The sequence below is a fragment of the Mustela erminea genome, chromosome 2 (assembly GCF_009829155.1).
Source record: "Mustela erminea isolate mMusErm1 chromosome 2, mMusErm1.Pri, whole genome shotgun sequence".
In the NCBI taxonomy this organism is placed as follows: domain Eukaryota; kingdom Metazoa; phylum Chordata; class Mammalia; order Carnivora; family Mustelidae; genus Mustela; species Mustela erminea.
Window position 1 is genome coordinate 69,738,656 of NC_045615.1, and position 22,158 is coordinate 69,760,813.

Here is a 22,158-nt window from a genome sequence, read left to right on the forward strand (position 1 = left end):
TCTCGATGAGCACACAAAAAGAATTGCATACAGGCCCGCCACATAGCAGCCAAGTTCAGTGCCTACAGGAACACACACACCCACTTCTCCTCGCAAATCCCAGCACCTACACAGCTCAGAAGAAATGGTGAACATTATGTGACGATGTAACATTACTGCCTGCCATGTGCCAGCATGGAGTTGTGTGAGGATCGTTTCTGCATGTTTTCAACTAACTTGATTGTCTTTTGCACAGAATGGTTTTACTCCACTGCACATTGCCTGCAAGAAAAACCGCATCAAAGTCATGGAACTGCTGGTGAAATATGGGGCTTCAATTCAAGCTATAACAGAGGTAGAACAATGTTTCAGCTTGTCACGAAACATTCCTTCTCTTACTCCTTCTTCCCCTTCCTGTCACCCATCCTCTGTCCTCTTCACTCAAGTCTTATTTATCTGACGAAGTCCCCAGAGCCCCCACCGGTGCAGAGGAGTAAAACTGCTGTTGCTTTGTTTCGCAGTCTGGCCTCACACCAATACATGTGGCTGCCTTCATGGGCCACTTGAACATTGTCCTCCTTCTGCTGCAGAACGGAGCCTCTCCAGATGTCACTAACATTGTGAGTATGGCTTGGGTCAGAATAACCACAGGGAGAGAGAGCGAGAGGAAGAGAGAGGATGGCTGTGTGTAGAGATGTTTGTGTGTATGTCGTCAAGGAGAGCGGCTGAGCTTTGAGCAGGGCCTCCGTGATCCCAGGTTACCGAAATACTCAATAGAACTTCGCTGAGAAGAAGTGGGTTAGGGAAACAAAATGAGAGCTGCGGAAGCTGTTTCAGCTCATTGGTGCAGATGGATTAAACACGCATCTGAGATACATTTATGAAAACGAGATACGTTTCGAATGAAGGATTGGTTGGAATAAAATCCACAGGACTCGTTCCAGTTACTTGAGTGAATTGTGTTCCTGGTAATTTTGATTAACACGTCAAGTCAGTACCACAGTCAGTCATAGCAAATGGTTAACCAGAGATAGACCCATAGGAGGGATTTCTTTTTGATACCAAGTTCTCCCTCCTTCAATTACAGGGATTTTTCATTTTCTAACCTTGATTTTTCATTTTGATTTGATTTTGTTGGCTAGAGTGGAGTCCTCTCTTACCTGAAATAATGATACCATTGAAGCTTTTTCCTGTATTTTGAAATGAATGTTAGTATCCAGGCAACTTTTATTCTGCCAATAACTATTGGATATCCCAGAATTCCTCTACCTAATTTATATTAGGATTTTTACTTCCAACTTCCTTATTATTTCTTTCATTTTCTTGGAGTCTGCCCCCTTAAACTTTGATCATTTAATGCAGATTTTCTCCTTAATCTGTACAAGATGTAGTCATGGATTTGAAGCTGACAGGGACCACTGGAATATTGAGATTTTTCTTAAAGTATGCAATAGAAATAACTCTCCCCACATAAATATCAGTGCTTAATACTGAGTCATATTTTCAAAAGCAATTGATTGACTATTGTTAAAATTTGTTATATCATTCCATTTGAGTTGTGGAACAGAATGTTCAGTTTCATTTTTCATTTGTATTCGTTCTCCCATTCTCATTTTTTTGCATTTTACACACTGTTTCTATGCTTGAATTTCTGATACATGGACAAAATCCATGTGAAATAAATTTATCTAGTTTAAATATTATTTAATACTCACTCTTTATATAATTCTCAGTTGGAGCATAAAACCATTAAATAACTGAAATATAGTCCATGTTTGTTTCCCTAATTATAGCTTACTGGATCCTAAAGTAATAATATTATACACTAATCTTTAATTACTCAATTAAGGATAAGAGTAATTTCAAAACATGCTGGTTTGAGTTGAACTTCTAGTCGCTACTGAGAACTTTAAAAGAAATCAACATCATTTTTTTTCTGTGTAGTAGTGATGAACACCTCTTTTTTTTTTTTTTTAACTGAGAGCTGTATGAACTAGTAACTTTCAAGAAAAGTACACTGTATTCTTTCTCACAATACTATATTTTCCTTATTCATATTTCATTGCCTTCAGGATCAAGGAGCAATGGTGATATTGTGTTAAATTATGTTATCATATTATAATAGTAAAATACACTAGTATATTCTATGTGATAATTTATTGAAATCCCCTAGGTTAATATTTTAGAGGGGAGAGTTTTGTAAAATCTTTTAAGAAAACCCACATGAAATGGTTGTGGGATTCTGTAGCCACTCTTAAATTGGCTCTTAACTGGCCAATTCCAAATCATTGATGGTTATGGATTTACTCCATATTCCTATGCTCCCCCTCTGGGAAAAAAAAAAGTAATATAGGCTACCTGTAGATTTTTAAATTAAAATAAATAAAATATCAATTAAAACAATAAAAGTATTTATATCCTCTAGGTTTGTGAAGACTCCCAAATTTTGTAATTGCTGTATTAAACTTATCTTCTGCCTATTACTCATTATAAAGTTCATTTTGTTTTATCTTCTCATTTGTCTATTAAACATCCTTTCTCTTCTCTTCAGTCCCCTCCAATACTCGAGAGGCACTTGTTAAAATAATCCTCTTCTCAAGATCAAGATATTTCCTCTTTGGTTTTTGTTTGTTCTTTTTAATTTTTTTTTGTATTATATGTCCTTCAGGGTGTAGATAACACATAGATAGATAGAGTTGCCAGATAAAATACAGGACTTCCAATTAAATTTGAATTTCAGATAAATGACAAATTTTTTTTTCATATAAGTATGTCCTGTGCAATAGTGGAGACATATTTATACTAAAATAATTATTCATTTTTTGTCTGGAATTGAAATTTAATTGGTCATCCTGTATTTTTGTTTGCTAAATCTGGCAACCCTACATGTAGAGGAATTTAATATCTCTAGCACTGGGATGCCTGTGAACTTGTACATTCTCAAAACATGAGGATATAGCTAGCAGGATATAGCAGGTTGATTAAGAAACTGTGTGAACACTTACTGCCTGCTTGCTGTGTCAGAGTTGGTCATTTCCTGACCCCAAAGTACCCACCCTTGGAGCCTTTGTGTGTTGCCTGAAAATCATGTTGCATTTTTGAATGCAATGCTTTCTGTTGTGCTTTGATGCTTTCCAACTGATGCAGCCAAAGTGGAAGTCCATGTAGCTGTTGGCAAAATGTGTTTTAACAACCGAGAAGAGGGGCATGAAACTGAGTACCTGCTTTGGACGTGAGCGTACCCATTCTCTTGCCAGTCTTGTTTTTGTCTCAAAATTCACTCCAAGTGTGAGATGTACCAGTAACTCAATCAGGTGCAGATATTATTATCGCAAATCCTCCTTTCTGAAAAACTCACAAATGCACTTTAAAACCTAGAAAGCTGAACTACCAGTTGTAATACATCCATAATCCAAAGTATTCATTGACAACCATGGGAGTAGGAAACTAAGCACATTCAGGGCTGTCTAGAGTACAATGTGAGGTCTTAAGAAGTTTTCTCCTATAAAAATTGATGGACTCATGGCTAAGTTCACAGTTCATATTATATTTAAAATTTCCCCCAATACTTAAAGTGAATGAGCTTAAGATAAAGAAAACAAGGATATTGAGTAAGGTGAGGTGCCAAACAATCAAGAAATGGAAATTACTAAAATAACCTTTCTATATAGCTTATATCATTATAATATAGCTTTCATTTTTTATATGTAGTTATATATAAAAAAGAGTAATATAAAATGGTAAGGACAACTTATAATGAAAATCAATTACCCCAAAGTCATTAAATAATTTTGAACAGAACCATTGCTTTAAATCGGAGAGACATGTGTGTATGTATATACAGATATATATATATATATATAACTTTTCTTTGACTATAATGTTTAATATTTTAGGTTTTATATCTAATTCATTGATTTCAAATGTATAAATAGCATAAGAATAACTCATTCCAAGGGTATAATAAGGATATTGGAAATATTAAGACTAATATTGGAAGTATTAGAAACATTTTACATTCTGAAACCAATTATTGATAAAGTTTGACTTGTAAACTAAACATATGAATCTCTCATTAACTCATGATACGTCTTTGACTTAACTTCTTGTAAAGAAACTTATTTTTGTCTTTATTTCTTGTAAAATTTAGTAAAATTGCTATACTTTTATAAGACTTAAAGTAAGAATGTGAGGGCTTTTTTTGTTGAGTAGTTAGACCTTACCTTCATCTATTTAGAGACAGGTTTTAAGTGATACAGAAAACAAATTAGAAATCATGGTTGTCCAAAGAGGAAGAAATCTTGCCATATACCCAAGGTTTGAAGACAAATATTGGTATTCCAATAATGTGATTTTATAAGCCAACATACTCCAGATACATTTACTTTGCAAAAGTCAAAACATGTCACCATTATACAAGGCCATTAGAGGATAAATGAATTATCAACAAAAAGGAAAAAAAATTAGAGTAGACATCCAGTGTAATGCTTTCAAAATCAAATCATTTGAAATGAATTTTTCATATCTTCATAAGGAATGGGTCTCAGATACCAGGAAAAAATGAACTGTGAGCTATGTACCAAACTCAAGTTCTGCAAGGAATCAGAAGAAACTGTTTACTGGAATTAGTCAAAAGTATCCAATTACCACAACCAACTTCAAGATCAATTTAGCTTATCTGGAATGGTTTACTTTACTTGGTTGAAATTGGCTTTATTTTCTAGAATGGTTATGGTGACTAGAAGTAATCATTTCGGTTCCAATGTCTTGTTTTGTTTATAACCCTAAAATTATTTGGAAGAATGAACCCCTGCCTTCTTCAGAACTACATGGGGTTTTAAAATATGTTGATTAAAACAAAAACAAAAACAAAAACCTTCTCTCTTATAGGCAGTAATTAGCAGGCTTCTCAATGACAAAATTTCTTTCATCTAATCATCATCCTCCATGCTACAGCTTAAGCTGCCATTTCCTGGTCAGTGTGTCATATCTTTTTGGGGGATGAAGATACTTGAGGAATAACCTAATACCCAGTGCTGCCCACTTCAACAAATGACACTGTTAACAGATGCTTTACTCATCTCTTGGTAGTTCTCTCAAATAACTGTCTATAATAGAATATGCTCATTAATAATAGAGGGACATCCTGGGCAAATCAAATTCCTTCTGTAAACAGTCATTGTCCAGCCTTATAACGCAAAGACAAATCCAACGTGAAATACTTTATTTCAGAAGTAAATTTTGAATTCTGAAAAGAAATGACTTACGTATGGTACAAATGACATGATTTTCTTTGCACTGTGTTGACCTGGTCTTTAAGGAATTTCTCCTTAAAATGGGATCAAGTTGTAATCACGTAGTCAAATATGATGATGACAGATTTTAGGTTTGATGGATAAAAGACAACTTCGTATCATGTAAAGCAGTTTAAGTTATGCCAGATCGACTATGAAGTTAAACTTCAGGGTATACTGGATGTCTGGGTAAGTTCCTCGTTTGTCACGGACTGAAAAAAAATGAAATAAACATTTGTTTTATCCTTATGAAGACAGGGAAGATACAAAACTGTATTTTTCCAGACTAAATAATTATGAAATAATTATGCCTTTTCATAGATTTCCTAAACCTTTGGATTGATTGCTGAGTTTCACAAAAAGGCACATTTTTATCCTTTACCATACAAGCAGTGGGTTTACTTATGACTTAATGATCTTTGTTTCCTGGCAGCGTGGGGAGACTGCATTGCACATGGCAGCCCGGGCAGGGCAGGTTGAAGTGGTCCGATGCCTACTGAGAAATGGTGCCCTTGTCGATGCCAGAGCCAGGGTAGGTGCCAGTGCTCGGGGTTTCCTCCTGTTGTGTGCATGAGTTCCATCTTTAAGAGAGAATGCTATTCCCCATTTCCTTGATTTAGAAGTGCCATTGATTGTAAATGAAAGCATCATCTCAATAGTTTTTCAGGCAGAAAAGGGAATAATATTGTAAATATTCATAATGAAATGCACCCCAATTTCAGAAACATTAACATTTGGAAAAAATACATAATTTAGAATCTAAAAATTGTGGCATTGACTAACATAGTAATTGTTTAACCTATGAAAATATTTTTACATATATTTTTTCTTTACATGAATTTTTTTTTAAATGACCTATATTATAGAGATACTATGAGTATTAAAACTGATTTCATACTATAAAGTCAATCGAATTTCCAGACATTACTTACTAGTTACTTAAAAACAAATTACATTCAAAGTTTTAATGTTGTACCTTTATCTGTTTAGTTTCTTCCTTTCTATAATGAGCTCTACTTTTCTTCTTACTCTGATTTTATGTAGTTAAGACATTCTGCTCTTCTGCCATTCCAAAATAGAAGAATTCTGACCCTGGAGATTACTAGGAGATTACTAGTCAGATTCTCTTGTTTCTAACTGACTTCTTATTCCTTTACAGGTTGATTTTTCCTTCCTTTTTTTTTTTTTTTTTAAATTCACTTTCCAATTGCTTTTTTCACCTTCTTCTTCTACACTGAATATACTAGCAATTTTTATTAATATACTATCTTCAATTTCCTTTTCCACATCATTCCATTACCTTCTGCACTAGCATCTTTGGGATTCTCATAGAATATCTGAAGTCTTTCTCTCCTTCAATATTTGATGTACTTGGGCTAGAACTCACTTCAACTTGAATTGTGCCATCATGATTCCCTTTTGGAAATGGTATTGTATTGGAATGAAAGCATCTGGTTAGAGTCCCATACATTGTCATTTCAGGCAAGTCTTTGTGTTTCTAGGTCTTTATCATTAAAATATAGAGGTTGGGCTTAGACAGCTTGAAACTCCTTCCCAGACTTTCTTAAAATTCTCTGAATTTATGAATTTTTTAATAGCATTTTTCCACAGACCTTCATGAAAAATCCAGTGAAACATAGGCAGCTTTGACATTAATCTTGTCCTTTCGGATTTTATCTGCCTTTTTATCCAATATGTGAGTAGTGTAATTTATGTTCTTTGGTAATCATCATCAGTATTTTATGTTATTTATTTAGAGCTTTTGTTGTTCAAACCGTATTCTTCCAAGCCATGGCATTTTTATGGTTTCTCCCTGACCCCAAGACTTTTTAAGAGCAGTTTTAGGTTCAAAGCAAATTGTGAGGAAGTTACAGAGACCTCCCGTATATGCTCTGATCCCACAGGTGCATAGGCTCCTGCATTACCAGCTTTCCCCACTAGAATGGTACATTGTTACGATTGATGGACACACATCGTCACATCATAATCCCCCAACGTCCATAGTGTACATTAGGGTTTATTCTTGCTGTTGCACATTCTGCAGGTTTGGACAAATGTATAATGACATGTATCCATCCTTATCATGCAGACTAGTTTTATTGCCCTAAAAAACTTATGTGCTCTGCCTATTCTCATTTCCTTTCCAGGTTACCTGGCATTCAGCTAATTAAAAGAAAAAAAAATATATGTACTCTGAGTATCATGAACTTCACTATTTGATGAACTCTAAAAAAAATCAATGTACTCTGAGTATCATGAACTTCATTAATTTTATCAGAAATTGTGATAATATTTCTGGTAAATGTTCGTAATCCATATTTAATAATAAAAGGGTTTCCTGTTTACCTTTCAAAATAAAACAGCTTAATATTTGTCTATATTCAGCTTTTAATTTATTTTTAATGGAAATTTGCTTATTTTCATGTGTCTTTCTCAATTTTTTTTATGTTATCAATTTAACCCGTTATTGCCTTATGCTTTTCTAGATACCATTTGAAACCCCTTCCTCCAAACTACTGGCTACAGACTCTTTACTTTGAAATATTGTAACATTTATTCATTTAAAAAATTTTTTTACACATACATTCCATCAATTCTATTGTTCTGGTGTGTCTTTTGTTTTTTTGTTTTTGTTTTAAGAGAGAGTACATGTGAGTGCGGAGGGACAGAGGGAGAAGAAGAGAGAGAATCTTAAGCAGGGTCCATATGGGGCTCAGTCTCACCACCCCGAGATCATGACCTGAGCCAAAATCAAGAATTGGACACTTAACTGACTGAGCCACCTAGAAGCCCCCAGTTCTATCATTTTACTTTTCTTTCGATGGTCTACATATGTAAATAAACCTCTTTAACTTTTTATTCCTCCTTATTTAAATATCAAATGTCAGGATCCTCTGTTTTTCAGCTTTACCTCCTATCCTAAGTTGCAGCTAAAATTCTTCCTTATAGCATCCTTCTGGTTGCTGATGGGAGAAACTACCATAATGTGGTAGAGCCATGCTACTAAAGGGTCATTATGTATGACATCACCTGGAGATCTCGTTAAAATATGGAAGGAACTCATAGGTTGGGGTGAAGCCCCAAATCTGCATTTCTAAAAACTCACAGGCGATGTTCCCCATCCTGGAATTATACTGAGCAGCAAGAAGCTAAGGTTTTCCTTTTCACATGTTCTATTTTAAGTTCTACTTTCACCATGAGTTTCTATTTTTTTAGACCTTTAGGTTTCCCTGGAAATCTTTGATTTAGTTAACATTTGTACAGTGATATATACTTCATGAAGCATTTTAATACGAATTATCTTAGCACAGAGCAACCATGTGTTGTAGGGTGGCTTAGGGTCCCAAAATCCAAAATTGTGCTGCCTTTCCTGAGGTCACGGGGTTAGAAAGGGTAAAAAAAAGAGTTCCTCCTTGATTATGTATCTTTCTCCTAGCTTTTTTCTGCAGATCTCATTATCTTGTTTTGGGCTGGAAAGAGAGCCCTTATTTCTCCTATCTAAACAAACAACAGGATTCTAACTAGCCACATTTACCACCTGGACTGAGCACTATCAAGCCTGGGCTCCACGCCCATTCATGTGGCCCATTCACGAATTGGAGTGAGATGATTGGCAGCCCCTCCAGAGCCACATGTACTGGGGGGTAGGTACCCTCTTTCCCCAAAGGAGGGAGGGCTCTTCCCAGAAAAAGGGTGTAGTGGGTATTGAACAGAAAAATGAAACTCTATCTCTTCTGTTTTACCTTTTGGTTGCTCAGCAAGCATACCCACATACATGCACTTCTGAAACTCTCTCTCTCTCTTAACGTACTACACTGCTCCGTAATTCACTCCCTCCCAAAGGGGAGATGGTCGGCAGTTATACACAGTCACTACACTCAACTCCAAGAGCAAGATCTCTGAATAATCTGTATTCTCCTTAATCAGGTTTAGAAATAATATCTCATGGTTGTGTAATCATGGTGCTGCTCCTACTATATAGTGAAAGAAAAATCATTTACTACAACATCTCTCATTTAAAAGTGCGAGCTACATCCTCTTCTAAATCAAGACCATAAGGCGATTTTGCTGGACAGACTAAGAGAACAGGGATTGCAGTGGTGTAAATTTCATTGGTCAGTCAGTGTTTGCCCCCAGACCTTGCTCTCACAAAGGTCCTTCCTTGTCCAGGATCCTCCATGGATATGACTGAGAGAACCACTGGGGTCCACCCCTTGGGGAGCTCTCTTACTTGAGGAGCCCATGTTCTGTTGGCACAATATGGAGGACTGGCATTTGCTTTAGGGATTGAGCAATCACAGGGCCCTGAGGCTTAAACTCACTTGAAACTTAATTCACTCTATTACTTGAGTTAGCTGACAGTCGATTTGGTTCCTGAGAATCCTGTTAACTAGAAATGAATAGCAGAACTTTTATCAAATCTTTCAACTTTGCCCAAACTATTGCTATTTCTGTCTTTTGGTAAAGGAGTTCGGGCTCAGCAGGTCTTCCTAATTTTGGAAGACTATAGCTTGTGAGAGTAAGGCAGAGCTCATCCCTTCCTGGTCCAGGCTGTATCATAGTGAATAACACTTTATTTTGAGGGAATTATTGACCCTTACATATGGAAGAGCCTAGAGGATCAAGCTAACCCTCCCTTTTTAAAGTCCTTTCCATGAATATTATTTTCTGCACTTGTCCAATTCTTTGCCTTGGCTTGCATTTACTTTAGTTTGGAGCAGCAAATGCAACTTTTGCAGTTCAACTGGGAAATAATTACTCAAACCTTAAAAGGTCTCATATCTCTAGTTACCAGTGGAAAGACTTTCTGACCAAACTTATTTGTTCTTCCCTTTTTTATTCTCAGGACTATACTAAAAGTTGAAGAAAGTAGGGAAGACAGTTTATTTCTTAAAAAAATTAAAAACAAAACCAAACAAGATCAAGTGCCTAAATGCTCTGGGGTCTGAGAATCAAGGGACAAGAGTTGATAATTTAACCAAATAGTTGGCTGCTGCCAGCTCTGAATGATGGTGTCCTCATTGTCCCAGCTCTCCAACTCACTCATCAAGAAAACCTTTTAGGTTATGTCATTTGCAATACTCACCTCTATCAAATTGTATTAGGCAGAAGTGCAAGAAGGGAAACCCAGAAGCAACAGATGTTCATGATAGCTATTAGGTTCTTTGGTTCTTTTATTGTTGTTTTGTTCTCCATCTATCTTTGTAATTTAATTTTCCCCATTTGTCTATTTTCTTCTTTGTTGTGTTTCAGAAGACAGTTGTATCTTCTAAAGTGCTTTCCATCTTCTTTCCTATTGAGAGTCACCCCATTCTGTTAGTTTTCTCAGTGGCCAACTTACTGTGTCTATTTCTGTAGGATGTATAGGCCAATGAGTGTCTTTGGAATCCAATGCCTGAATTCAAGTCTTGTTTTAATAGCCTGGTGATCTTGAACAATCCTGGAGAACCACTTTAATTCCTCTTAATCTCTGTTTTCCAGAAAATGGTCAAATAATACATTTTTGGCCTTCGTTTCCGATCTTCTGTAAGAATAGGATCAAGTATGCATGGTACATGAAGGAAGGTTGTAAATTGCATTTTCAAAAAAGATTCCAATTCTATTACTAAAACACTTGTATTATAGTTATTTATTATTTACTTCTCACAACCTGAAATTCATACAATGCTACTTCATCTCCTTCTGTGGCTCCCTCTGAATACTTTTTTTTCTTATACTTCAAGACACATTTATTTAAAAGCTCTCCCCCACTCTATTATATCTTTTTTCCCATTCATTCTTAGTTTAGGAAGCTGACCCAGCTCTTTTTTCCTCACTTTGATTATGACATGCCCTTGAACACATTGTAAAGACATACCTTTTTTTTCAACACTAAGGTTATGCTCAATTTTCTTTTTTATAAAAGAATGGTTTGGCTTAGTTCTCTTAACATTGAAATGAAAATATTTTCCTGACTACACATTAGAGTCAGGTGATTTCTTGAGCCTCCCCCAACATATCTTCCCTATTCCTTGTACCAGCTATGTCCTCTCCGTGTTTCTAAATGAAAAGCATGTGGCAAATACTTAACCCCATTTGCTTCTTGCTGGAGTTCCATTTCATCTTGAAGTCCTGGATGCAAGTCCCTGAACCATCTGCACTGTTTCCTGGAACAACATAAAAAAAAAAAAAATCAGATTGTAATATCTTCTTTATCTGCAGTCTTTCCTTGAAGAAAATGACCAGCATTTCTGTCCTTGGCTTTGTTTGAGTGGAGTAAGAACAGTTTTCCCAGAATCCCTCATTCTTTTTCTCTTGATATGGTTCCCAGAATAAATACTGTCTCTTAGTGAAAGCTTTTGGATGAGAATCTAGGTCTTAGTCCTTCTGGACTAGATTTCTTTCTTATTCAGAACCACAGATCGGTTTATATTTAAGCATAAATGAGGGTGGAAGCCTTAATGAGTTGAGTAACATGTTGATGTGCTCAGGAAACAATGACCAAGTTTATGGAAGTTCATACTACTAAAAAAATCTAAGAAAGATTTTTGTGACCAGATAGGTTACCTCCATAACCAAAGGTAAAATAAATCATGGTCAGAGTAGTAATCATTTTCTTTTGGATAGCAGTTCCTAGAGATACCAAGAAGACATCAGGAAACATCTGAGTGGAATATGTTCTCGGTGAAGTCTGGCTTGTTCGGGCACTAATGTTTTACTTGACTTGAGTTGTAGGAGGAACAGACACCTTTGCACATTGCCTCTCGCCTGGGTAAGACAGAAATTGTCCAGCTGCTTCTACAACATATGGCTCATCCAGATGCAGCCACGACAAATGGGTACACACCCTTGCACATCTCTGCCAGAGAAGGCCAGGTAGATGTGGCATCGGTCCTCCTAGAAGCAGGAGCAGCCCACTCCTTAGCTACCAAGGTAAGAGGATGGCTCCCTGACAACATGGACTAAGGGGGATCCTGAGTCAGGGTTCCTCTCTTCTACTATATACAGTATCAAGAAGGGTAGGTCTTCTTTAGGCCTCTGACTTACTTTCTATTTGAATATTTTAGATTCATTTTCTAAATTATCAAAGGGGTTTGTGAAATTCCATATCATAGTTTCAACAAAGAGTGTTAGAGCCCATCCTTCTAAGTACTATTGTTACTAATACAAGTATCTAGTGCTTTAACTAAGATTATTTCCATAGAGCAAGGGCTACTTCTCTTCTTTTTCCATTAGAAAATCTATAATGTATTCCTTTTTTTTTTTTTTTTAAGATTTTATTTATTTAACAGAGAGATCACAAGTAGGCAGAGAAGCAGACAGAGGGAGGGGGGAAGCAGGCTCCCTGCTGAGCAGAGAGCCCTATGTGGGGCTCGATCCCAGAACCCTGAGATCATGACCTGAACTGAAGGCAGAGGCCTAACCCCCTGAGCCATTGAGGTGCTCCTATAATGTATTCCAAAGAGAAAAAAATAGAAGGTTCCCAAACACATTGAACTAGTAAGGAAGGAAATTGCATTAAATTGGCAATACTATATTTGCTAAGAGTTTTAGTACTATCTAGAGGTTCCACCTTACTTGGTTCTGCATTTTTCCAACCCTGGTATCAGCTGTCATTCCCATTTTGCTCTCTAGTATTTGTCAGCTATATTCTTGCCTGGGTATTAACAGCATCTAAATAGAGCTGGGCTGGAAAAGCACTTTATCAGTTGTATATTCTTTGTACACACCAGCCTGAATTTTATTTGTTCAAAGTTTCATCCTAGGGCAGAATAATGTTTTTTTTTCCCTACTTGATACATTCTATTTGAAATTCACTATTTGGATGCAACTTAGAATAAAACATGAACACTCTCAGCTAATCAGAGCAGAAGAAATTGGACAAGTACAGAAGAGTATAAAATGAGACAAGTTGAAAGCTCACAACAAGTGTAGTTTTTGTGAGGCCAATAATTCCCATAAATACGACAGTGATTCATATTATTTAAAAGACATTTTCAATTTGCTCATAACAAATAGGCACAAGGACTACATCTAAGGGAGAAGTATGAACTCAAGTAGTGTTGTGGCATCTCTCCTCCTAGAAATAGGAGCAGCCCACTAGCCATTATGACTTGATCTGGTTGCTTGTGGCTATAAAACATGTTTTAATGTAAAAAAAAATTGACCATTGTTCAAATGCTGAACTCTGAAGAGTTGAAAGGATTTTAAAAGTCATTTAAAGAAAAAGTCAGAAACTAGGCAACAAACAAGATAGTGCTAACAACAACCCAAGAGAGACTGGGTGATCGTCTCATCAGAGGAAGGTGACAAATAAATTCAGATATGTAAAATACAGGAATAGAGAGTGAGGCATAGTGCCTTGCAAAGATTTTTAGGAATTAGAAAATACATCTAAAGCAATAGTAAAGTGTGGTGGTTAAATGGAAGGAACTATTAAACTGAGCAGTTCAGCAGTGGAACTCACTGGGGTTCTGATGAAGAGTTGACTCATCATCATTAAAGCTATTTGAGTGTTTCTAAATATCAGAGGGTAAATGAAATCCTGATGAGATTAACACAGGGGAAGAAGGAAGATGTGTGACTCAAGAGATGCTTTCCAACCCCTATTTTGTGATTCTACAGTAAAGATTCTATGTAGTTTTGTCTAATAATAGGTTCCAAATTTATAAAGGGGCTGGATCACTATTCCAGCAGGACTTTAAGGACAGGCACTTCTTTTTCTTCTTTATCATCTTTTTGTTTTGTTTTTCTCAAAGAATTCCACTTCATCTGGAGTGTTATCCCAGTCATTGTGTACACTGAGCAGAGGGAGAACATTAACAATAAATGTTGGCTGAAATGGACTAAGGCAAAGGGAGGAAATACTTCCTATAGTTGTCCCACAGTTGGAGAAAGTAAAAGAATCACTCTCCTCCAAGGACTGATTAGTACCAAATGTTCAAAAAAAGGCAAAAAGAAAAACAACATCTTAATTAAACATAATTCATGTGGCGACACTGTGAAAGGGCAATATTGTTTCTTGGGAGAAATTCTATATTGTGATGAGGGCTTCAGTGGTCCTAAGGATAAGCCATACCTTAGACCACCTACGGCAAGCACATTTGGTTGGTGTGTTTTACAGGCCCCGGTCAGCATTAGAACTCTCCCACGCTCACTTTAGTGCCAGAAGAGCATGTGGTTAGACTGTCTGGCCAAGAGGATGGGTTTGAGATCATGGTGTAGGAACCGTGCCATCCTTGAGATCTGAGTCCAGGGACTTGGCTGCTTTTGTAACACCCAGCCAATGACAGAGAAGGACATTAGGTTAGGCACAAAAGACGTTGAATCTGTACACATAAACATGGGTAACAGAGCATTCTTTTAAAAAAACTTTACACTGTGGTGTGTTTAAAAGTCTGACGTTAATCAGCTCAACATTTTGCCAGAAGTGGAGTGTATTTTACAAAAGGAATTGGTCTTTTATACAGTGTGGGCCTTCTGGGAAAGGGGATAACAGGATGGGAGGTGTTTTTTATTTATTTTTTTTTTTATTTTAAAAAATTATTTATTTATTTATTTGACAGAGAGAGAGAGAGAGAGATCATAAGTAGACAGAGAAGCAGTCTGGGCTGGGGGGTGGGCAGGAAGCAGGCTCCCCACTGAGGAGAGAGGCCAATGTGGGGCTGGATCCCAGGACCAGGGCAGCGGCTCAACCCACTGAGCCACCCAGGCGCCCCGGAGGTTCTTTTTAGCAGTGAGCATCTTTTTGTCTGTCGACCATTTATCTTGCTATTTCTGCAGAAAATGCAAATCAACTGAATCACAATAATATATATTTATGTATATTTTTTTTACCATGGCTGCTGAAATATCCTAAAATTTAAAGGAAGAAATTTGGAATGCAGGTATTATTAGAAAGGATAGGAAAAGAAGGATTGGAGAGAAGGCAGCTATTGTCTCGATCCTATTAATTTTAGAAGCAGGAAAAAGATAAGCCTTCCCCACCCCAACCCCCAATCACTAATCAGAGCCATTTTAGGGACACTAGTGGCTCTTTAAAATCTGAAACATATAGGGGCGTCTGGGTGGCTCAGTGGGTTAAAGCCTCTGCCTTCGCTCAGGTCATGATTCCAGGATCCTGGGATCAAGCCCCGCATGGAGCCCTGCATGGGGCTCTCTGCTCATTGGGGAGCCTGCCTCTTCCTCCTTGGCTTCCTCTCTGCCTACTTGTGATCTCTGTCTGTCAAAAAAAAAAAAAAAAAAAAAAGTCTTAAAATCTGAAACATATAAAGGCAAATTTCAATTTGCAAGCCCTTACAATAAAATTTGTTTTGTTCAATCTATCAAGTCAAACACTCGCATGCTAAATTTCCTTCTTCTAGTCCTTGTTTATGGCTAACAGATTTAATGCTTCTAGCATTTTTTCTCAAATAGGGACTCAATATAATTTGCTTAGTATGTTAACAAATTAAAAAAGGATTTTGTTAGGAGTCACAAAAATAAATATTACATTTTACTTTTGTTCCTTGCATTTTCAGAAGGGTTTTACTCCCCTGCATGTAGCAGCGAAGTATGGAAGCCTGGATGTGGCAAAACTTCTCTTGCAACGCCGAGCTGCCGCAGATTCTGCAGGGAAGGTAAAGGATTTTACTAGTACATGACAGTTACACTCGCATTGGAAGATTCGGAGATCTGTACTTCAAGATACTTTTCTCACCCTTCTGAAAGGACCATGAAGGCAACTGATGAAACAATGTCAAATAGACATAAGGGGTATCTGTCCGTGACCTGTCCACATCCACGCTAATTTAGAAGGCATTTAGATGTGTGTCTCTGATGTATGTTCTTGTCACAACAGGGCCCAGAACATCTCTGAATTTAGAAGAATTCTTGCAAGGTTAATGTAGTAATTCTTTTTTTTTTTTTAAGATTTTATTTATTTATTTGACAGAGAGAGAGTGATCATAAGGAGGCAGAGAGGCAGGCAGAAAGAGAGGGAGAAGCAGGCTCCCCACTGAGCAGAGAGCCCGATGTGGGGCTCGATCCCAGGACCCTGAGATCATGACCTGAGCTGAAGGCAGAGGCTTAACCCACTGAGCCACCCAGGTGCCCCTAATGTAGTAATTCTTGCATAGCATTTCAGGCTTTTATTTATGGGGGATATCTAGCTAACCTGTGCCAACTTACGCTCCACCAAACATTTTCAGTTTTAGCTAAGTTTCTAATATGAAAATCATTAGTATTGATTTGGTTTTTTAATTGACCATATTAATTAATTAACATGGACTTCATCTGTGCCAGTTTCCATGCATTTAGTAGCTTCAGGGCAGCTCACGCTAATTTATTAATGCTGAATTTAAACACACCCTTTACAGAATGGCCTTACCCCGCTCCATGTTGCTGCTCATTATGACAACCAGAAGGTGGCACTGCTGTTACTGGAGAAGGGTGCTTCCCCTCATGCCACAGCCAAGGTGAGGACCGCAGAGAGGGATTTACAGAGATAGGGTGGAACTGTAATCTGACTGCACATGCGAACTGTTTTTTGGTTTTGGTTTTTTGTTTTGTTTTTAATTCCAATATAGTTAACGTACAGTTTTATATTCGTTTCAGGTATACAATATAGTGGTTCAACGCTTCGGTACATTACCCACAGCTAATCATGACAGAGTGCCTTTCTAAATCCCCATACCTTTTTCAACCACCTTACCCCCACCCCCACTCGCTACCCCCCCACCCCCTCCATTACCATCAGCTTGTTCTCTATAGTTAAGAGTTTGTTTCTTTGTCTCTTTCTCTCTCTCTTTTCTGTTGCTCGTCTGTTTTATTTCTTAAATGCCACATATGAGTAAAATCGAATGGCATTTGTCTTTCTCTGACTGACTGATTCCACTTAGCGCTCTACTCTCTAGCTCCTTCCAGGTCCTTGCAGGGAATTGCTCTTTAAATACGCCGTATGGTATAACTGCAAATACTCCCAGTGATAGTAGCTTTTGGTATTGACTATTTTTTTTTTTAATTTCTACTGATTACTTCCACAAAGCCTTTTAAGATTTTTTAAAAAGTCAGCATAGATCAAGGGGATGTGCCTATGAACAAGTAGAGATGAATGACTCTTATTGCCAAGACTCAGTGTCTTAGAGACTAAAGTTTTGAATTTTGAGAAACAAAGCATAGTAAAGGCAGTACAGGTTTTTGCTTTTCCCCTATAACCGGAATATTATGATATAACATAGCTTTTTTTTTTCTTATTCCTTTAGACTGCAGTTTTTTTCATTGTGATATATGAAAGAATATTTTTCTTTTTTCTCTAACATTTCATCCATGTTAACTATAATATATATCCTTTTAAGTTCCTAGGCTAGGAATTCCTTCTTGATGTCTCTGTATCACCAGTTTCCGAGACAGTGCCCCTAAGAATTGTACCTATGGACGGAGCATTTCTCACCGTTTGAGTTGCCCCTTCTTTACGCTGAAAATATACATGAACCTCATATAATACACAAAGCAATTATTACATCTTTCATTAATTCATTCAGCAAACATATATTGAAAACATACCAGGATTTACTGAAAAAGTATTGTGTTGGGAAAATACTCACACTGTGTTCGAGAGCATCATAAAACAGCACAACTACCATTTCTTTGCCAAATACTCTGTCTACCACTTTGCATGTAATATCTCACTTAATCTCATGATAATGCTGTGAGAATGGTATCATAATAATTTCTGTTTTGTGGCTAAAGAAGAGAGATTTGAGTAGGTTAATTTGTTTATCCAAACTCATATGACTGATACCTGATAGAGCTAAGATTTGACCTCAAGCAGTTTGACTTTAGAACCATTACTCTTTCTTTTTTTAAGTTGGAGTTCAAACTCACAATCCTGAGATCAAGAGTTACATGTTCTTTTGACTGACCCAGCCAAGTGCCCCTAGAACCAGCATTCTTAACCATTAGGTCCACTGTGTCCCAAAGTAGTGGAGAGAGAATTATTCTACTTCTATTATATAAGTATGTATATATGTACTCACATGTCTATTTAAATTATACATATACACATATAATAAAATGAGATATTCTATATTAAAAAGTATACTCTATATAAGACCATGTATTTTTTATATAAGTAAATATAAAATATTATAAATATGCATAACTTATACACATACCCACATATACATCTACATACATACATTTATACATATATGTATCCATGCATATTTTATTGGTACAGATATGCACTAACAATAAAATATTTAAACTATCAGAAGAGGAGTGCAAATATTTATAATTATGTATATCATTCTTATTCCTTTATACCCTTCTCTCAGTAGGCTCATCAGTTATCATTTATTTGATGTCTTTCTTCCTACTAGATGATAAACTACTTGAGGACAGTAATCATGTCATATTCATCTACATATCCCTGAATTATCTCATACAGTATTATGGATTCTCAATAAATTTAAGTGAAAGAATGAAGACTAGGCAAATATTTCAATGGAATAAAAATACCTACTCCCTTAACATGACAGTACTTTTTTCATTAACTATCTAAGCTGGCCATTGTCAGCATCAATATGAAAGATTTCATCAATACCCAACAACACTTTATTTGAACTCTTACTATGTACAAAGAAAGGATTGTAGTAAAACTTTGTTCTCCTCCCACAAGGGATTTTCAATCTACTTGGGAGAGAAGTCCTAAATTATAAAGTAATCTGTGTGGTTTTCCCAAAAAGACAAATATAGCCCTGATCTCTAGCCTGTACAGTGTATGGTCCTTACTCTTAATGTACACACATAGAGTCCGCAAGACTGGGTAGAGCAATCCTCTCCTCCAGCGTCCATAGTACAGTGGTGCTCAGGAGGCTCTTCTAGTATCTTTCACTTATCTGTCCCAGCCTATTGATGAGCATGAGTCCTTCGGTTCTGGGGCCACTCCGAGAGGCTTTCAGTTGGTTGTAACCCCAACCCCATCTCTACTTTTTTTTTTTTAAGATTTTATTTATTTATTTGACAGAGATCACACGTAGGCAGAGAGTAGGCAGAGAGAGAGGAGGTAGCAGGCTCCCCACTGAGCGAAGAGCCCGATGCGAGGCTCGATCCCAGGACCCTGGGATCATGACCTGAGCTGAAGGCAGAGGCCCAACCCACTGAGCCACCCAAGTGCCCCCCCATCTCCACTTTTTTAAGAAAAGATTTTAGTTATTTATTTGAGACAGATAGCAAGAGAGAGCAAGCACACAGCAGGGAGCAGGTGCAGGAGAGGGAGAAGCAAACTCCCCACTGAGCAGGGAGCCCAATATGGGGCCTGGATCCCAGGATCATGATCGGAGCCAAAGGCTGATGCTTAACCGACTGAGCCATCAGGCGCCCCTCCCAACCCACATCTCCCCTTTCGACTCTCTATTCACTGCAACCGCTGCCCCAGCCACAGATATAATCCCTTGGACTCTAGAACCTGTTTGCTTCTTTCTACCAGAGCCCAGAAGCTTTTCTTAGTTTTCACTGGATTTTTTGTTTATTTGGTTCTAAAAACTTCTACTCTGTGTGGAGTAGGAGGGCTGTAGATCAAGTAGATCTTGTAGATCTCGTAGATCAAGTATCTGGGGGCAGTCAGTCTCTTATATTGCCAAAAGGGACACATTTCTCTTATGTTGTTTTGATAAAACCTCCTCTCCTCCTCCACGTAAGCCTCTGACTTTCTAATCTTGGTAGATTTACTCTGATAATTCACCTAACTTTGGTAGAGCCCACATGTAGGAATGGGGGACATTTGGACTGACGAAAACACACTGTAGCAAAAAAACAACAACAACTAAAAACAAAACAAAAAAAACCACTCAAATGCTAAACTAACAGTGTCCACAAATATTTACATATTCTTTAATAGAGCTCATGGTCCAAGTGTTCTAGAACATCTGGAGCATCTGGGACCTATGACCAGACCATGACTAGTCTTCCAAGGGGAGCTGCCAAATTTCTTCAGCATCTTAAAGAGAAATATCATTGATCTGAACTGAAAGATGCTTATTTTTGCTTGGAGGAATGGGGGCAGAGTAGATAGATAAGATCAGATCATTGAGGATCGAGATTTGATGATGGTGTATAAAGACATTTAAGTTATCAAAACTCCTTTTAATTTTTGGTACCCTTTGCAGTTAGATTTCAGGAAATAACATAACCTAAAATTACCTCTTACGATAGATTCGCAAGAAGCAATCGATCATTATGCTGACTTTACCTCCATTATATCACAGTTCGTGGCAAGGCCACTGTTTTTAATTTCTATTACACGTTTTTCATGGAAAATTCTACCAGACTTGAAAAAGGAAAGGAAAGGAAACAATATAGGTTCCAGACTAACATTTGTTCTAGAGGTCTATTTGCTTGTTATTTGTTTTAATTAAGTATAGGGTTAAAGTTTGGCTCTTGTAAGCCGAGTATGAATTCCTCTGGTCCTCTCCACAAACTGCCACATAAAACCTGTAACCTCATATTTCTACTTTTGAGCCCATAGAGACAAGTGGAAGGTCTAGGATTTTGATTGATAGGATTTTGATTGATAGGATTTTGATTGGATTGATTGATAGGATTAATATAAGCCTATTTTGTTGCTTACTCTATTTTCCACCAGAATGCAACCACTTAAAGACACGGATTGTGTCTTACCCACCTTGGTATCCCCATACCTAGCACACTGTCTGGTACATGCTCCCAACTTACTAAATAGCTATCAAATGAATAAAAAGTACAATCTGCTCAGAAGCATTATAGCAGGAGTGTTATAACAAGATCACCGAAAGAATTCCATTTTATTCTGTACTACTAAAGCTGTATCTGAAGTATAGCATTCAGTTCCCAGTCACACAACTTGAGAGCACTATTGACAAATGAGATCAGTCTAGAACAGGTCATCCTTAATGGAGAGGTCTAGTAGCAATGGGGCTTTTATCAGGAATAGTTGAAGGACTGGGGAAGTTTAACCTGGAGAAGAAGACTAAAAGGAGATATGAAAACCAGCTCCAGGAATTTGAAGGACAGTCATGTAGGACAGGAGCCTGGCTTGTTCTTTTGTTGCTCTGCAGGAAAGAACCAAAATTGTAAGAAGGAGATGTTAAGCTTTGGGGCTTTTGTGTCTATACGTGTCTTACAGTAGAATGTGTGTCTTGTGATATTGGATGTAAAGATTTGGGTGTTGTGGGATGGGAGCTTGCAATGGGAAAGAATTTGGATTTACTATAAACTTACTTTTTAACTTTTCTATTGATTAGAGATTCTTATTTCCATTGGAGATATATAGTAGGACAGGTGTTAAGCTTATGATGTATATTTGTGGTTTTGGGTTTTTTTTTTCCCTAGAATGGCTATACTCCTTTACATATTGCTGCCAAGAAGAATCAAATGCAGATAGCTTCCACACTCCTGAACTATGGAGCAGAGACTAACATTGTAACAAAACAAGGAGTAACCCCACTCCACCTGGCCTCACAGGAGGGGCACACGGATATGGTCACATTGCTTCTGGATAAGGGAGCCAATATCCACATGTCAACCAAGGTACTGTTTTTGTCTCTTGTTTTAGCCAAGAATCTTTCAGATGAATATAAACAGAAACCTATCAAAGACAACTTGGAACAAAAAGAAGGGATGTAGTAAAAGGAAACAGAGATTACTTATAGAATTCAAGGACAATAACAGTTGAGGCTTATGAGGAAAAAAACCACACTGAAGCAAGAAGCAGACTCAGCCTATATGGCTGCATTTTTGAATCTTGACTTTTTCCTTGCAAGTCAGTTTCATTTACCTCTCTCTGCAGATCTACTTTCTCTGTTTCTCTGTGCGTGTGACCAAAGAGGTGACCCTGTAGCTCCCAAGAGGTAATATCACTGTAGTTTAAGCAGTCTGTCCAGATTTA

General features: G+C 37.2%; 1 protein-coding gene and 1 long non-coding RNA gene across 52 annotated transcripts in view; one reads left to right on the plus strand and one right to left on the minus strand.

The window, feature by feature from the left end:
* ANK2 (ankyrin 2) overlaps positions 1–22,158 on the plus strand; it is a 664,974-nt gene that overhangs the window by 546,640 nt on the left and 96,176 nt on the right. For 42 of the 50 annotated variants that reach the window (XM_032333193.1, XM_032333196.1, XM_032333191.1 and 39 more), the window contains 7 exons: positions 236–334; positions 501–599; positions 5,707–5,805; positions 11,988–12,185; positions 15,773–15,871; positions 16,610–16,708; positions 21,603–21,800. In XM_032333193.1, the coding sequence (XP_032189084.1) occupies positions 236–334; positions 501–599; positions 5,707–5,805; positions 11,988–12,185; positions 15,773–15,871; positions 16,610–16,708; positions 21,603–21,800 (891 nt within the window). The remainder of the gene's footprint in view (positions 1–235; positions 335–500; positions 600–5,706; positions 5,806–11,987; positions 12,186–15,772; positions 15,872–16,609; positions 16,709–21,602; positions 21,801–22,158) is intronic. The other 8 variants (XM_032333231.1, XM_032333233.1, XM_032333228.1 and 5 more) reach the window with 2 other exon arrangements.
* Positions 5,094–22,158, minus strand: part of LOC116584618 — a 28,914-nt gene continuing 11,849 nt past the window's right edge. Inside the window, exons 2-4 of one of the 2 annotated variants that reach the window (XR_004283256.1) lie at positions 11,344–11,419; positions 10,615–10,797; positions 5,094–5,485 (exon numbers count right to left, since the gene is read on the minus strand). This is a non-coding gene — a long non-coding RNA (uncharacterized LOC116584618). Of the gene's footprint in view, positions 5,486–10,359; positions 10,798–11,343; positions 11,420–22,158 lie in introns of both variants that reach the window. The other variant, XR_004283255.1, reaches the window with a different exon arrangement.